General features: G+C 36.9%; 3 protein-coding genes across 10 annotated transcripts in view; 1 reads left to right on the top strand and 2 right to left on the bottom strand.

The window, feature by feature from the left end:
* LOC132131899 (rab GTPase-activating protein 1-like) overlaps positions 1 to 5,305 on the top strand; it is a 97,159-nt gene extending 91,854 nt beyond the window's left edge. For 2 of the 7 annotated variants that reach the window (XM_059544051.1, XM_059544050.1), the window contains exons 21-26: positions 1,939 to 2,049; positions 2,119 to 2,223; positions 2,319 to 2,402; positions 3,630 to 3,701; positions 3,775 to 3,972; positions 4,870 to 5,305. In XM_059544051.1, the coding sequence (XP_059400034.1) occupies positions 1,939 to 2,049; positions 2,119 to 2,223; positions 2,319 to 2,402; positions 3,630 to 3,701; positions 3,775 to 3,972; positions 4,870 to 5,004 (705 nt within the window). In that variant the 3' untranslated portion in view covers positions 5,005 to 5,305. Of the gene's footprint in view, positions 1 to 64; positions 801 to 1,938; positions 2,050 to 2,118; positions 2,224 to 2,318; positions 2,403 to 3,629; positions 3,702 to 3,774; positions 3,973 to 4,869 lie in introns of those variants that run through there. The other 5 variants (XM_059544052.1, XM_059544056.1, XM_059544055.1 and 2 more) reach the window with 4 other exon arrangements.
* A 1,402-nt stretch (positions 5,306 to 6,707) lies between these two features.
* On the bottom strand, positions 6,708 to 9,439 carry LOC132131785 (interferon-induced protein 44-like). Of its 2 annotated transcripts, none has more exons than XM_059543901.1 (8): positions 9,157 to 9,439; positions 8,412 to 8,925; positions 8,242 to 8,296; positions 7,960 to 8,155; positions 7,710 to 7,862; positions 7,459 to 7,630; positions 7,282 to 7,382; positions 6,708 to 7,204 (listed from the first exon to the last, which is right to left on the bottom strand). In XM_059543901.1, the coding sequence occupies exons 2-8, from the start codon at positions 8,908 to 8,910 to the stop codon at positions 7,019 to 7,021; spliced, it is 1,362 nt and encodes a 453-aa protein (XP_059399884.1). In that variant the 5' UTR covers positions 8,911 to 8,925; positions 9,157 to 9,439; the 3' UTR covers positions 6,708 to 7,018. The 2 variants fall into 2 exon arrangements, with proteins under 2 accessions (XP_059399884.1, XP_059399885.1); XM_059543902.1 differs by having other exon boundaries at positions 9,151 to 9,439.
* A 4,076-nt stretch (positions 9,440 to 13,515) lies between these two features.
* On the bottom strand, positions 13,516 to 14,022 carry LOC132131789 (interferon-induced protein 44-like). The gene is made up of 2 exons (XM_059543906.1): positions 13,926 to 14,022; positions 13,516 to 13,851 (listed from the first exon to the last, which is right to left on the bottom strand). The coding sequence occupies exons 1-2, from the start codon at positions 14,004 to 14,006 to the stop codon at positions 13,693 to 13,695; spliced, it is 240 nt and encodes a 79-aa protein (XP_059399889.1). The 5' UTR covers positions 14,007 to 14,022; the 3' UTR covers positions 13,516 to 13,692.
* Positions 14,023 to 14,039: the final 17 nt, after the last annotated feature.

Genomic DNA, 14,039 nt, shown 5'->3' on the forward strand with positions numbered 1-14,039 from the left:
AGCTCCGCCTCCTCTAGTCCTCATCTTCACCTCCTACATTCATCTTCATCTCACTCTGTCTCAGTTCAGGACTGTGTAACGGGCCGCACTGGAAACCACAGACTCTGTTCGGCTCAGGGAAAGAGAAAAACGCTCGCTCGCATTCTAGATTCTTGTTTTGTACGGCTGTTATTTTATAATTATTTTATATAATTATTGTTATTTTAAATAATTTATTTTTTTGATATTTTTATTAAGGAAAAGTGACTTTTTGTTTTTAATTTAAGTGTCATGTTTATTTTTTATCATAAAACACAGAGCAGCTAACATGCAGCTTTTTGTTTGTTTGTTTTTTTAGCATATTTGAGTCTCATGTTTACATCAACTGAAATGTAAAGCTTTTTTTAATGGATCATGTTTATTGAATGTATTATACTTTTTTTACATTTTTACATTTATGCTGTTCATATGAAAAAAAAAAATATGTGTAATCCTAAGCTATCATTTTGACATTCAAATGACTTGGTGGAAATAAATGTGCTTTCACAAGCATCGTGTAATGTTGAAAAACTAACCATACTATTAAAGGAAGCTCCATTACACAGTGGTTTCCTTGCTGTCACTTCCTGTTTACCCTCTCCCTCACTCAACTAACTAACCAATGAGATTCCCTCACTCACCGATTTAACCAATGAGCTGTGGCGGGGGGTGGAGCATGGACAGGCGGTGTTGTATTTGTCGGTCGCTGCTGGATGGGGAAGGCCTCTGCGGTTCTTGTTCTTGTGGGTGTAGTGTTGACTGTGGTTGGGTCTACGGTGCAGGTAAGCCTTCAGCCCACCAGCGCTCATCGGCTACTAACATCTGCCTGCATGTGTGTTCGACTCTCTGATCCATTTGAAATGATTGCCTCAAGCCTTTCCATGTTACTTCAACTGCTGTGCACAGCCTAACCAGCGGTGTGTGTATGCGAGTGCGTGTGCTTGTTTGTAAATGGAAGGCAGATGACAGAGCTTTCCTCTTCCTGATAAGGAAATGTGTGTCATGTGAGGCGGTGGGAGACTCCCTGTGACACTGCCAAATCTAATCAGGCAACGCAGAGTCACACTGTGGTCTTTCGGTGTTATTTCTCAAGAGTGGATGTGAAATACTGGGCCTAGATCAGCACGTGATTTTTTTTAACGCAGCTTTTTTGGTGTTTCCTGCTTTTATTTAAGGGCGGAGGGGGCTGTCTGTTAAATTATAAATTGTAATTCCAATTATATTTTTTGAATATTTAACAAATAAACATTACTATTATTATATACATTTATATATTATAAGGAATAGAAATATGATATATTTCTTTATTTTCTATCATTATCTTTTTATTTTTATATTTTTAGCATCTTTCTATTATTATAAAATATTGTATGTATTTTATTATTTTACTATATTAATACATTTTTCCCTTACTATTATTATTTTTTTATATTATAATTTTATTACCTAGCTATACTGTTTTTATTTAAAAAAAATCCTATTATTTTTATTAATTATCTCTATGTATCTCTCTGCAAATATATAACATTTTTATTTTGTATATATATATATATATATATATATATAATTTTCTTTCTTTGTACATTTTTTTTGCTCTCCATGCTGACTAAAAAAGGTTAGGACACCGTGTAAATGACAGAAAATGTAAATTGTCCAAATATATTAAAGCATTTCATGGAATTATTTTTTTTAATTATTATATACCATTTTACTTTGTTGCATTTATGTTTTGCAAAGTGGTGGATTTTACACAATCATGTTATTTCCTAGACGTTTCTTTTGCTTACATGTGAGTGATCAGGGAATTTGAGTCTGTAGCATGTGCAAAGCTGGCCTTGCAGTCTTCTCAGTCTCTGTCTGTAAATCTGCATGAGTTCCCCACCATAAGGTAATAACTGAACTGTCTATATGTCCCTACAGAGAGAAAACCGGCGGTTGCAGGAGGCCAGCATGCGTCTGGAGCAGGAGAACGATGATCTCGCCCATGAACTGGTGACCAGCAAGATAGCACTGAGGAATGACCTGGACCAGGTATTTCTACACTAGTTAACACACTTCACCTTTGTTTAAATCTTGTGTTAATAAGTGTTGTGTTTTCAGGCTGAGGACAAAGCTGATGTTTTAAACAAAGAACTGCTCAACACTAAACAACGCCTGGTAGAGACCGAGGAGGAGAAGAGAAGGCAAGAGGAGGAGACGGCACAGGTACGAGGACCGAGGACTCAGATTGTCTCTGACACTTTGAAGTAAGTATTCAGTTTCACCTTTATGGATTGTACAATAACGTTTTTGCTTTTCAGCTGAAGGAAGTGTTCAGAAGAGAGCTGGAGAAAGCGGAGTTAGAGATCAAGAAGACCACAGCTATCATAGCCGAGTATAAACAAGTACGTCCCAGTGTCCCGTATAAATCTAGGAATCCCATAATGCTCAAATTACACCCCACATATTCACTTCAGGACAAGATTAATATGCTCTGATAAATGAAAAATAGGGAGTTGTGCATAAAGATTATTGAAATATGTTTTACAATAAAGAATTATTTCAGTTATTCTAATTTCACGTTTAATTCAATGTAATTTGTAATTTGGGTATTTGTAATGGGAGGTTTTTTGTAATTCCATTTGTAATTATTTGTGAATTTTATTAGGAATTTTCTAATTAAAATTTTCTAAATATTATTTTACTTTTGTAATTGTATTTACTTAATTTATTTTTCTTTTGTGCCCTAAATCTCATAATTATGACCTTTTTATGCAATTTCGCTTTAATCTCATAATGATAAAATATTTTAAAAAATATATTATAAATATATATATAAAAAAAATATATATATATATATATATATATATATATATATATATATATATATATATATATATATATATATATATATATATATATTAATATTTAAAAACCCGTAAACTTATTTTATTTATTTTAACTAGTTTCAAAGGAAACATTTTCATTTAGTTTAACTTGAGGTACTAAAATAACTCAAATTAAAACTGAAGAATTACGAAAGACTATATAAAAATACTACAAAAAAAATTCAACAAACTTATTAAAACAAACTAAAAATATTCAACTAATTTGCTGTCGATTAATCATAATTAATCAAATCCAAAATCTGTGTTTACATAATTTATGGGTGTGTACTGTGTATATATAAATACACACACACATATGTAAATATATTGAAGAAATATTTGTGTGTGTGTATATATATATATATATATATATATATATACAGTATATATATACAGTATATATATATATATATAGATGATTTTTGTTTTATATAAATCTAAATATGTATTACATATATTTCTGAAGTATATATTTGAGATGTAGGTGTGTGTATTTATATATAAATGTACACAGTACACACCCATATATTATGTAAACAAACTTTTTATTTTACATGTGATTAATCGTGATTAATCGATTTGGTAGTCCTAATTCAAACTATTAATAAAATCTATTACGAGTATCTCATTTTATACTAAAATAGCTGCTTCAGGAATATACACCTTTATTTACACTCCTTTGAGTATTTATTGTGACGGATCGATTATAATAAGGTCTGAAGTCTTATTTTCTGTTTGCATTAGATATGTTCCCAGTTAAGTACGAGGCTGGAGAAACAGCAGGTGTCCACAAAAGAGGAACTGGATCTAGTTAAAGTAAGTAAATCATCTGTGCATACTCTTATATGACACGTTGAGCAGTGACAGTCAGTAGATGTTGTTCTTTCAGGCTAAAGTGATGGCGTGTGAGCGCTGTAGGGAAGTGTTCAGCAAAGACGGACCCCTGCAGATCCCGGCGGTGAGTCAGGACAACCGGGACACGGACCTGGACGAGGAGAAGGACTCGCTGAAGGCCCAGCTCAGAGAGCTAGAACTAGAGCTGGCACAAACCAAACTCCAGCTGGTGGAGGCCAAGTGCAAGATCCAGGTCAGACGTCACGGCATATAAAACAACATAGTGCTGGAGATTTAAGGCTGTATAGATTTATAGATGCTGTTCAGCTACTAATCAACTCATCAGCAGCAGGTAGACATTTGAAATCAGTGTTTTATAGATAGTTTGTATCTTACTACAATATAGTGCCACATTGACATTATGAGAATACTGTCGTAACATTATGAGAGTAGTTCTAACATTTTGGGAATAACGTCATTGTTTTCAAGTATGCTGCTTTGATATTGCTTTTCTTTGTGACTTCTCCTAATATTTTCTTTGTGACTTCTAATATATTTTATAATTCTGACTCGAAATGTGGGTTTTCATTTGCAAAATATTGCTGTTATAATCTTGCAATGTTACAAGTTTATAGACTTTTACTTAACTTGTAATGTTACAACTTTATTCATGTAAATTGATTTAAATCACGTTATGACTTTGTTCATACTTTTGCATGAATCGTATGTTTACTTTATGCAATTTAGATATAAATTTCGATGTTATGACTGTTCACGTTATTTTTACTTTATTATCAAAATTTAATTTATTTTGATTTAAATCTGTTTTGACTATTTACATAATTTTGCTTTAATCTAATATTTGTTAACTTTATTTGCTTTCATTTTGAGCTATTTTTGTTATGATTTAATTCTCATAATGTTACGACTTTGTTCTTGTGATGTTTACTTTATTCTTGTAGTTTGGACTTCTTCCGAGTATTAATAATTCTCAAAACCTTTACTTTATTCCTGTAAATAACCTCTTTCTTTCTTTTTGTTATATGTCGCACTAAAATGCTGTTGTAATGTCTTACCAAACAATCTTAGCAAAAGAGCGATGCCACAGTTTACAGTTACTTTAATGTTGTTTATTCATGTACTGCAACAGGAGCTGGAGCATCAGAGGGGTGTTTTGATGACTGAGGTCCAAGCTGCCAAAAACTCCTGGTTCAGTAAAACACTGGGCTCCCTCAAGAATTCAGCCAGTAACCAGTCGCCCTCCTCACCAAAAGAGGGCCAGTAGGACTCGCCAAGGGCTTAACTAAAGGGTAGAGGAGCGTGACCCTTCAACTTAGCCAATCGGAGTAGAAAACAAGCTCTAATCAACACTACTAGCAACCCAACATGGCAATGCAGTGCTCCCTCACACGGACAAATGAACGACTTCCACATACACTTAACAGTCTGTTATGATTTCGTTAGCTTGTGCTGCCACCTACTGGACAGTAACAGTGATTATTCTGCAGATGGAATTTTTGTTTGCAAACAGTCAGTTCTAACATGCAAGTACATAAACTATGACCTTTACACGACAATTCAAAGGGGTTTTTTTTTCTCTGAGGGAATACTGCATTCTGATAACTATTAAAAGTAAAACAAATCATTTGTTTTTCTATATAGAAATAATAAATGTAACAGTTTTGTCATAAATGTGTATAACTAAATGTTGATTTTTATTTGAATCTTGTACAGTTCTGAAAGAAAAGTGTTCCCTTATTTTTTACGATTTTGAATATGAATGTGCTCTTTATAAATGTCAAATATGGAAAAGCACAGACAAATTGACCTTGTATCACATGACATTCCCTCCGTCCTGAAGGCTGTTTGAGGATCCGTTTAGCAGTGACTTATCAGACACGACACAGTGGCCAAACAATATTGACCTGCCAAGACACTCATAGTGCTAATTTTATGTTATTTAACAGGTATACATGAGCCATTCGGTGACTGATGCCATGCAGAAATCAAGAACATGTCAAGATGTCCCATTATTTTTAAGGACAGAAGTAAACCAGATCGTGCAGATGTATCGTTTAGGTCAGTGTGACTTCAAAGCCATATCTTTGCTTCATTTCTTCTGCTGTTTGTCAGAATATCCATATGAATAACATAGTACGTAGGGAAGTGAAATATTCTGCATGGCTCTTATTCACACTAACAAGTCACCATATTGTGACCACGCTTTATTTACACTGATGAAAACTGATTTAAAGATGCCAAACTAATTATACAAATTAAGAAAGAGATGTCAGTTGAATATAAACTAATAGTGCTGTCCTGTGGGTTTCTATGGATTGTTGCAGGTGTTTTTATATATCATAATCTACAGGACAGAAGACATTGCTTCTGTGCATCTGGTTTATTGTCGGTTCATCCGTTTCATTGTTCCAGCCTGCTGATGTCTGTCAAATTACTATCTGACAGTAAATACCTGGTTCTTGATCCTATGTTTGACTACGAGTCTGCTTCATTTGGTTCACACCTTTGGTTTAATAAACAGTAACCGTAATTAATTTCTCAGTCTGCATATTAGCATTTCTTTGTTTTTTTTCAGCATTTATATATTACATTTTGGACTGATAGACTTAATTATATGGGACAGTACAAGGGTAGACACTAAGGGGACCTCGAATCCGGACTCAGTGAAATGTAGACATACGTTCAGAACAAAATCATTTTTATGTGAACTGTTAATAAATTATAGAATATTCCCTCAAGAGACAATGCGTCAATGTGTCCTATCGCGTTACTTCCTGGCATCACAACACTTAACCTAGACACGTACCTAAGGTTAGACAAACGTGGAAACATCAAGAATGTGAATAATTTAAGTTCTCAAATTTTCTAATTGTAAAATGTACATATTCACTAAAATTGTTGTGCGCTCAGTCCGCTTTACTCGCAAATCATCTCAAAATCACAAGCATGTTAAACACAGTCCAGTGCCTCAGTCAGAACGGTTTAATAGCGAGGATATTAGTGAAGTTTCAATACAAACATTTTTCCTAAATGGTCTTTTCATCACCCCAGAAATACTGTTAACATTTCAGTATTACATTTTTAAAGCTGACTGGGTGGTTATTATTTGACGCAATATAGTATAATAACCTAAGTGACCTTATTGTTAAAAATTAACATAAAATTACTCAGTTGACCATATACCCGTACCTATACCATATACATATTTCATATTTTCTGCTACATTCTATTCTCTACTCCCATTATATATGACTTGTATATATAATAACGGTAGCACTTTATTTGGGTTTGTCCTCCAAGGGACAGACATCGTCCAGATAGTCGTCTGCAAAGTTGAGCATCTGTTGTAGAGCGGTGAGCAGCAGGACGTCACAGTTGAGCTCCAGCTCCAGCTCCTGACTGTAGTTCTTCACCGGTAACACACAAGACACCGGCACACCCAACCGAGAGCTCACCTCCTGCACCTGCACACACAAAACAACATCTCCTTCACTCCGAGTCCTGGAGGAACAGACCATGTGATCATCTGACCGCCTCTCACCTTTGACTTGATGTAAGGACTGAGATAAATGTTTTGAAGGTCCTTCTCCACTAGAGGACATGCTTCATCTACTTTTGTCATCAAGACGATCTGAGCAATGCCTGAAATGAAGGTACAGGTAGATCAATGTATAACCTAATTTTGTATTAGTCACAAGGTGCAATTATGTTCTATTACCCAGTGAGTTCACTTTTCTGCGTACAGAAGTAAGTTTTTCCTGTAGTTTGTCAGGCATGAGGGACATTTTGGTGGCGTCTATCACATACACCACACAGTGGATCTTCTCCTGTAGAGATGCAGGTTTGGAGGCCTTTTGTTCAGCAGGTTGAAACGGTGCTGTTGGGTTGAACTGATTCCAGAGGATTTGGCATAAAACAAACATAATTCCCACTTCAACCTTCATTTATTTAGGAGATGAGTGCACTTACTTTATAGCGGTCTTGTACGCAACCTTGAAGAATGCTGCTGATGTCCTCAATATCCAGTCCTGCACCGGTTTGCTCCTCGAGTCCCATGGTGTCACACAACACAAACGGCAATGGCTTTCCCTCACGACCGTCTTTCACTGGATATGTACGAAACTACCAACCAAGAAGAGAATCACATCAAGACCCGAAGTCATCAAGAGCCGTTCCCTGAGCTCTAACAGGAAACATGATAATCGTATTGAATCTGTACCTGTGTGGTGAGACTAGTGCCTGCAGATCCTGACATGGCTTTGCTGGTAATGCGGCCCATGAAGATGGAGTTGATGGAGTTGAAGAAACTGGATTTCCCAGCACCTACAGGACCGATCATTAGGATTCTGACCCGACTCACAGACGTCACCAGGGGTTTATAATTCCTGATCAATCCCATGAGCTTGTCTTTTCGTCTACAACACGGATCACATTTTTATAGCTGTATATATATCAAATTACACAATGAGCAAACAAAGCCAAAAACGGAGTCGAAACATACTCAGCTTTCCAAAGGACGTTCCTCCAAGGCTTCTCATCAGAACTGACTGCACAGCCTGGCAAATAATAAATAAAATGTTTACAATGAAGATTAAGTTAAGTTCCTTAAAAAGACTGAAACTTCTTGTATAGGACTATATATGGTTAAAAAAAATCTGGTGACTGGCTTACTTTGCTCCACTTTGTACACCTCACATTCACTCAGTCGAGTGTCGTTCCCATACATTGTTGCTGGGTTAACACTGAATGCACTGGCTCCAGAATTATACACTACTGGTTGATTATTGTAGCAAAAGTACACCTGTTGACCAAAGTTGGGCCCTTCACCGTCATCGACGCGTGCATTATAGCCGCTGTTCATTTTGATGCACACAGGGATCTTGCCTTGAAAGCTGAACAGGAAAACTTCCTCGTCAGTAATATACTGACCACTTTGAGTATAATCTACACTAGTATATCCACCAAAGATGTAGCCTGAACGGTTGTAGGCTACAAGTAAGGTGGGACCCTGACGGTCACATCGCTGATGGAAGGCAGAAGCTTTATATCCATGGACTGAAGCTTTGTAGAGAAGAGTCAGCTCCACATTCCCCAGCAAACCACAGAGCTGCTTTCTTTGCTCTTCTGTTAAATTAGAAGCGAGTGAAGCGTTGTGAGTGCTGGATGCCATAAAAACTGGATGCTTCTATACAAAAAAAAAAGCATATATTTGATTTGAATTCTGTGTAACAGACACACATAGACACGAGCAGACATATGACTCGTTTTCTGAAAGCCCTACACGAATCGAAACTGAAACTAAAGCAATCTGCTAGAATAAAATAGTGTCTTATTTATTGTATATAAACATTGCGTATTTCTGCACTATATTTTTTACTTTTATAGGCTACATGTAATATCGACTATTTACTTTTACCTTTCTCTATGAAGAAATAATGAAACGCTGCTTCAGTAAATCCACAGGCGAACGCGTCGCGTCGAGCTCCCTCTAATCAAACAACAGTCTAGTAAACAAACCTGTTCTCCTTACTCTAAATTATATTATGTTGTCGCTGATTGAAGCTTATCATTGACCTGTTCACGTTATAGTTGTTAAACTCCGAGTTGAAAACGAATAGGATGATAACGCGTTGTTATTGTACACCCAAAATAACAGGAAGCGGATGACACCAGAGGCTTCGCACCTTTAAATTAAAAATACCACACACTTTTATTTTAAAATGAAGGCGGGAGTGGAAGTGGGGGACCATTTGCATTGTTTTTGGGACTGTTCTGTAATTAGAATTTATTGGTCAAAAGTGGTTAAATATATGAGTCAAATCAAATGTTTGGATTAGTGTTACAGCTGGACCCATTGTTTTTGATTTAGGTCTTCCAAATAGACATTTACCAAATAGATTCACTAGACGTCTATTTGACATCCTAGCCTTTGCTGCTAGGAAAAATATATTGTTATCCTGGATCAGTGAAAAAAAACCTCTTTAAAAGGATGGCATAAGATTATTAGAGAACTGATTCCATTAGAATATTTAACATGTGTTACTCATTTAACAACTGAAGATTTCCATCAAATATGGACCCCATACCGATTGTATTGACGTTTCTTTAAGTAATATTCTGAGATTTGGTATATTACAATGCTCATGTCATTTATTTTTTATTATTATTATTTAACTTTTTATAATTATTATTATTTGTACTGTAATTGCCGGGCTTTGTTGTTGTTTTTAAATTGGTTTTCTGTTTTTTTTTCCCTTCAGGTTGTTAATGGTTGTAATCATAGACAGTAAAAGAAATGGACACAGCGACCCCATTAGAACTCAATTAGCCTTTCGCCGAGCCCCGCCCCCCTTAGTTACTGTTGCTACTTCCGACAAACAAATGGTCAAACACGACCAGCGCGACAGATTGCCATGACGGGAAGAGGTATACCCGTGCGTGTCAGTGACCTTTTTTGGAGTAATACCTCCGCGATATCCTCCAGATCGAGGCAAAAGGGGTTACAGTATGCCGTGGAGGGAAAAAAAGCGAAATCTAAGAAACACCATGACCTGTACCTCAAATGCAACCAGCACAGCCTTGTGTACCAGTCATGCTCTTGCACTGCCGGGAAAGTTCTCTTTCATATGTTATGGTCTATTATTGTCTATTGCGAGTAGCTATTTTTATTATTATCTTGGTGAGTAAAGGTTTTAAAAATGATAACTAAATACTAATTGAGTCTTAAATGCATAATGTAGACATATTGTCAGGAGAGAGCAGGCTGGATTCAGATGCGGGTAAACTCAAGGCTTTATTCGAAACAGAGGAGAAGAGTCACGGTTCACAGGTTACACTCGCAGTGACAGGATGAGTAGCAGATGAGTCACGTTTCACTCGCAGTGACAGGATGAGTAGCAGATGAGTCACGTTTCACAGAAGTACGTATAACCGCCGGACCGGAGGGATGAACAGCTGGAAGCTACTAGGAGCTCAAGGCTTGTAAGAACAAGGGCAGAGGAATCAACTAAACACACTGGAGCCTGAGGACAAGACACGACAAGGTGAGTTCAAAGAGCTGCTAGATGATCGGAGCTATTGGTATGAATAACAACAGTCTGACAATAGACAGAGAAACACAGGGAATAATAAAGGGGAAAAAATTAGAAGGACATAGAGAACAGGTGGCGAGCAATTAAGGTTATCACAACAGGGAAACAAGGGAGGCGGGGAAAACACAAACAGGCAGACGCGGTGAGCTGTCAAACCATCCCAACACACACACACCCACACCAAAAAGACAGGTGATTATCCCCGAGACCCGACACATATAGGCTAGCCTATATAGGCTAATGTTGGCATTATTCTTTTATTAAATTTCAGCTGCTATCGCGAAGCAAATAAGGCAGAGTCTTTATCTTAATTAATTTCGTTATTGCCAAATAACCATCTTAATTTAGAATTTATCTTAATTAAAATTTTTAAGAAAGACTCATTTTTATTGGTGCGTTGGCCTATTTATAGGCTAAATGAGTCTATACCTAGGGCTATTTAGAGTTCTGAGATGTTACGATGTCACAGAGGACTTATTTCTTTGTTCAAACTTCCAAGTGGCCTATTACGTTAGTCATGTATAAATTATGTTAAAACATGTATAAATGACTCTTCTTGACAAAAGGCAAAAGAGCTGTGTGCGTACGTAAATTTGAATAATGTCGGGCTGTAAACGGGTTCGGGCTTTTAAAAAGCTGTCAATCAAAATGTACTTGTCTGGCTCAGGCCGAAATCTGTCGGGCTCGGGTCCTGTCGGGCCTAACTTTTAAGGCCCGATTACAGCTCTATTCTTGTGTCCGATTTACAAACGCCGTGGGCGCACCGCTTCACCATCTTGCTTGGAGTCAAAGTTTGTCGGAACTGCCTCACATAGTAATGGTTGCTATGATGTGTGATTGGACAATGGCCATTTTGGGGGAGGGGCCGGCGAAAGGCTAATTGGGACGAGAGAAGCCAATTTTTAGCGATTTTTAGCACTTCCGTTTCTGACGCGCAGACTCAAACTAAGCTTGATGATGTCAGCAACCTGTCTGACAGATGTAAATCTTCTAGTAGCTGTGCGTGCAAACTGCCATCGTTAATCTTGCAGAGATGGCGAGCTTGAGCGGGGAGTTCTTTGGCGTGAGTGAGCAGGAGTAAGTATTCTGATTAATTATTTTGTATAGTATTTCAAAATGTAACGCCAGGGCTTGTATCTATGGGCTTCTCTCTTGACGTCTCCCCGATTGCCTGCGAGCTTCTCCTCCTGTCTGTACGGTCATTTCTCTACTGTGCGACAGAGAGTCGAGTGGTTATGACGCAATCGTTAGCCTATTTTTACAAAAACTGTTTCTACTGGGCCATAATGTAACATAGAAGGTAATGGAGCCCTTTATACATTGTTGTGTATCTTTAGAAATAAATAAAGGACAAATGTAGTCTTTAAACGCCTCAGATGTTAAGTTATTCGCTGTCAAAGTGACGCCAAAATGAATGGGAGTCAATGGGATGCTAACGCAAGTGAAGTTCTGCTACAAGATGGCGGCATGCGGCCGACTTCAACTTCCGGTCGACTTCCTTCATCTTGCTCCAAATTAAAGGTCACTAAAGCAAAAAAAAAAAAATTATAATAATAATTAATAAAAAAAATAATAATAGGAGAAGTCTGGCTTTAATGGTAATTACTGAGTCATTTTATGATGTATATAATTATTGTGATTCATATTATTATTTATCTTTTACACACATGCAATTTTAGTTTAACAGTTATTATTAATCGTTTATTTTAAATAACTATTAATGTATACAGATCATGTAATATAAATAAGCTGTAGTATCAAAAGATTGCACTATTTAAAAAATTAAAAATCTGGCCTTACATGTTCGAGTCTCTATCACCATATATTTTCATATGTATACACTAACTTAACAAGTTTAACTTGTCACTGCACTGATAGAGCAAGATTATTTATTTTATTTGTCCTCCTTCATTTTTCATATGACATTTAAATTCGTCATATTCTTCAATCTCTTAACCTTTAACCTTTAGTTTTGAATCTCAAGGGTCTCTCGCGAGAAGTAAATCAAACTTGCTTTGTGTTGCAAGGCTTGTGATTGGCTGTTTGCCAGTGATGTCACACATTCATGTGCACGCGCTCCACAAACTCAGGATCAAAGCCTGAGTTGACAAAGAAAGTTGATGAACAGCATCGTGGTACCAACAAAGCCGGATTGGAGAGGTTTGGTTTTGTCAACTCAAAACTAATCCTGTAACTCTGAATTTGTTCAGCTACCATCATGGTACAGGCCCCTGGTCAGTAATATACAACACTTGACTATAATATACACTAGTGTATCCACCAAAGAAAGACTGAATAATTGTAGGCTACAAGTTAGGCTATGGCATAAGTTCTAATATTTATTTCTATGTTTTATGCATGCATGTAAATAGTGCTTGTTTTTAGAGTCTCTTAGGTTTCACAGCTTCCGTTTGTGCACGAAAACGTTCCTGTTTTTCTTCTGTGAACCTTCCAAGTTATGTTCTGCTTTAACAGCACTGCTCTCATTGAAAGTGACTCACAGCCAGTATATTTTCTTGGACTTGTATTATCTGAGATAAAAATTATAAAAGCACTCAGCCCTTTAAGTCTTGTTTACAACGGCAACGTTGAACCACAATTGAGAGGCACATCCAGTCATTTTCCCCTCAAAAAAAAAAGTTCTATGCATAAAGGAATAGGAGACCAGGGAAGGCTGTGACATGTTTTTTGCTTTAACATGCTCAATTTAATAACTGATATCTTTCTGTAATATAACAATTATATTTTACAAACCGTCCAAATTTGTTCACATAGAAGCAAAGAAATATACTACAACAGAGCATCATACATGCAATCATCCATTATCATTCAGCAGCTATTTATAGGAAGTTGTTCTCCACTCAACCAGCATCATCCAGATAGTCGTCTGCAAAGTTGAGCATCTGTTGTAGAGCGGTGAGCAGCAGGACGTCACAGTTGAGCTCCAGCTCCTGATTGTAGTTCTTCAACGGTAACACACAAGACACCGGCACACCCAACCAAGAGCTCACCTCCTGCACCTGCACACACAAAACATCTCCCTCACTCCGAGTCCTGGAGGAACAGACCATGTGATCATCTGACCGCCTCACACCTTTGACTTGACGTAGGGACTGAGATAAATGTTTTGAAGGTCCTTCTCCACTAGAGGACATGCTTCATCTACTTTTGCCATCAAGACAATCTGTGGAATGCCTACCAGATGGTA

The sequence above is a fragment of the Carassius carassius genome, chromosome 48, assembly GCF_963082965.1.
Source record: "Carassius carassius chromosome 48, fCarCar2.1, whole genome shotgun sequence".
In the NCBI taxonomy this organism is placed as follows: domain Eukaryota; kingdom Metazoa; phylum Chordata; class Actinopteri; order Cypriniformes; family Cyprinidae; genus Carassius; species Carassius carassius.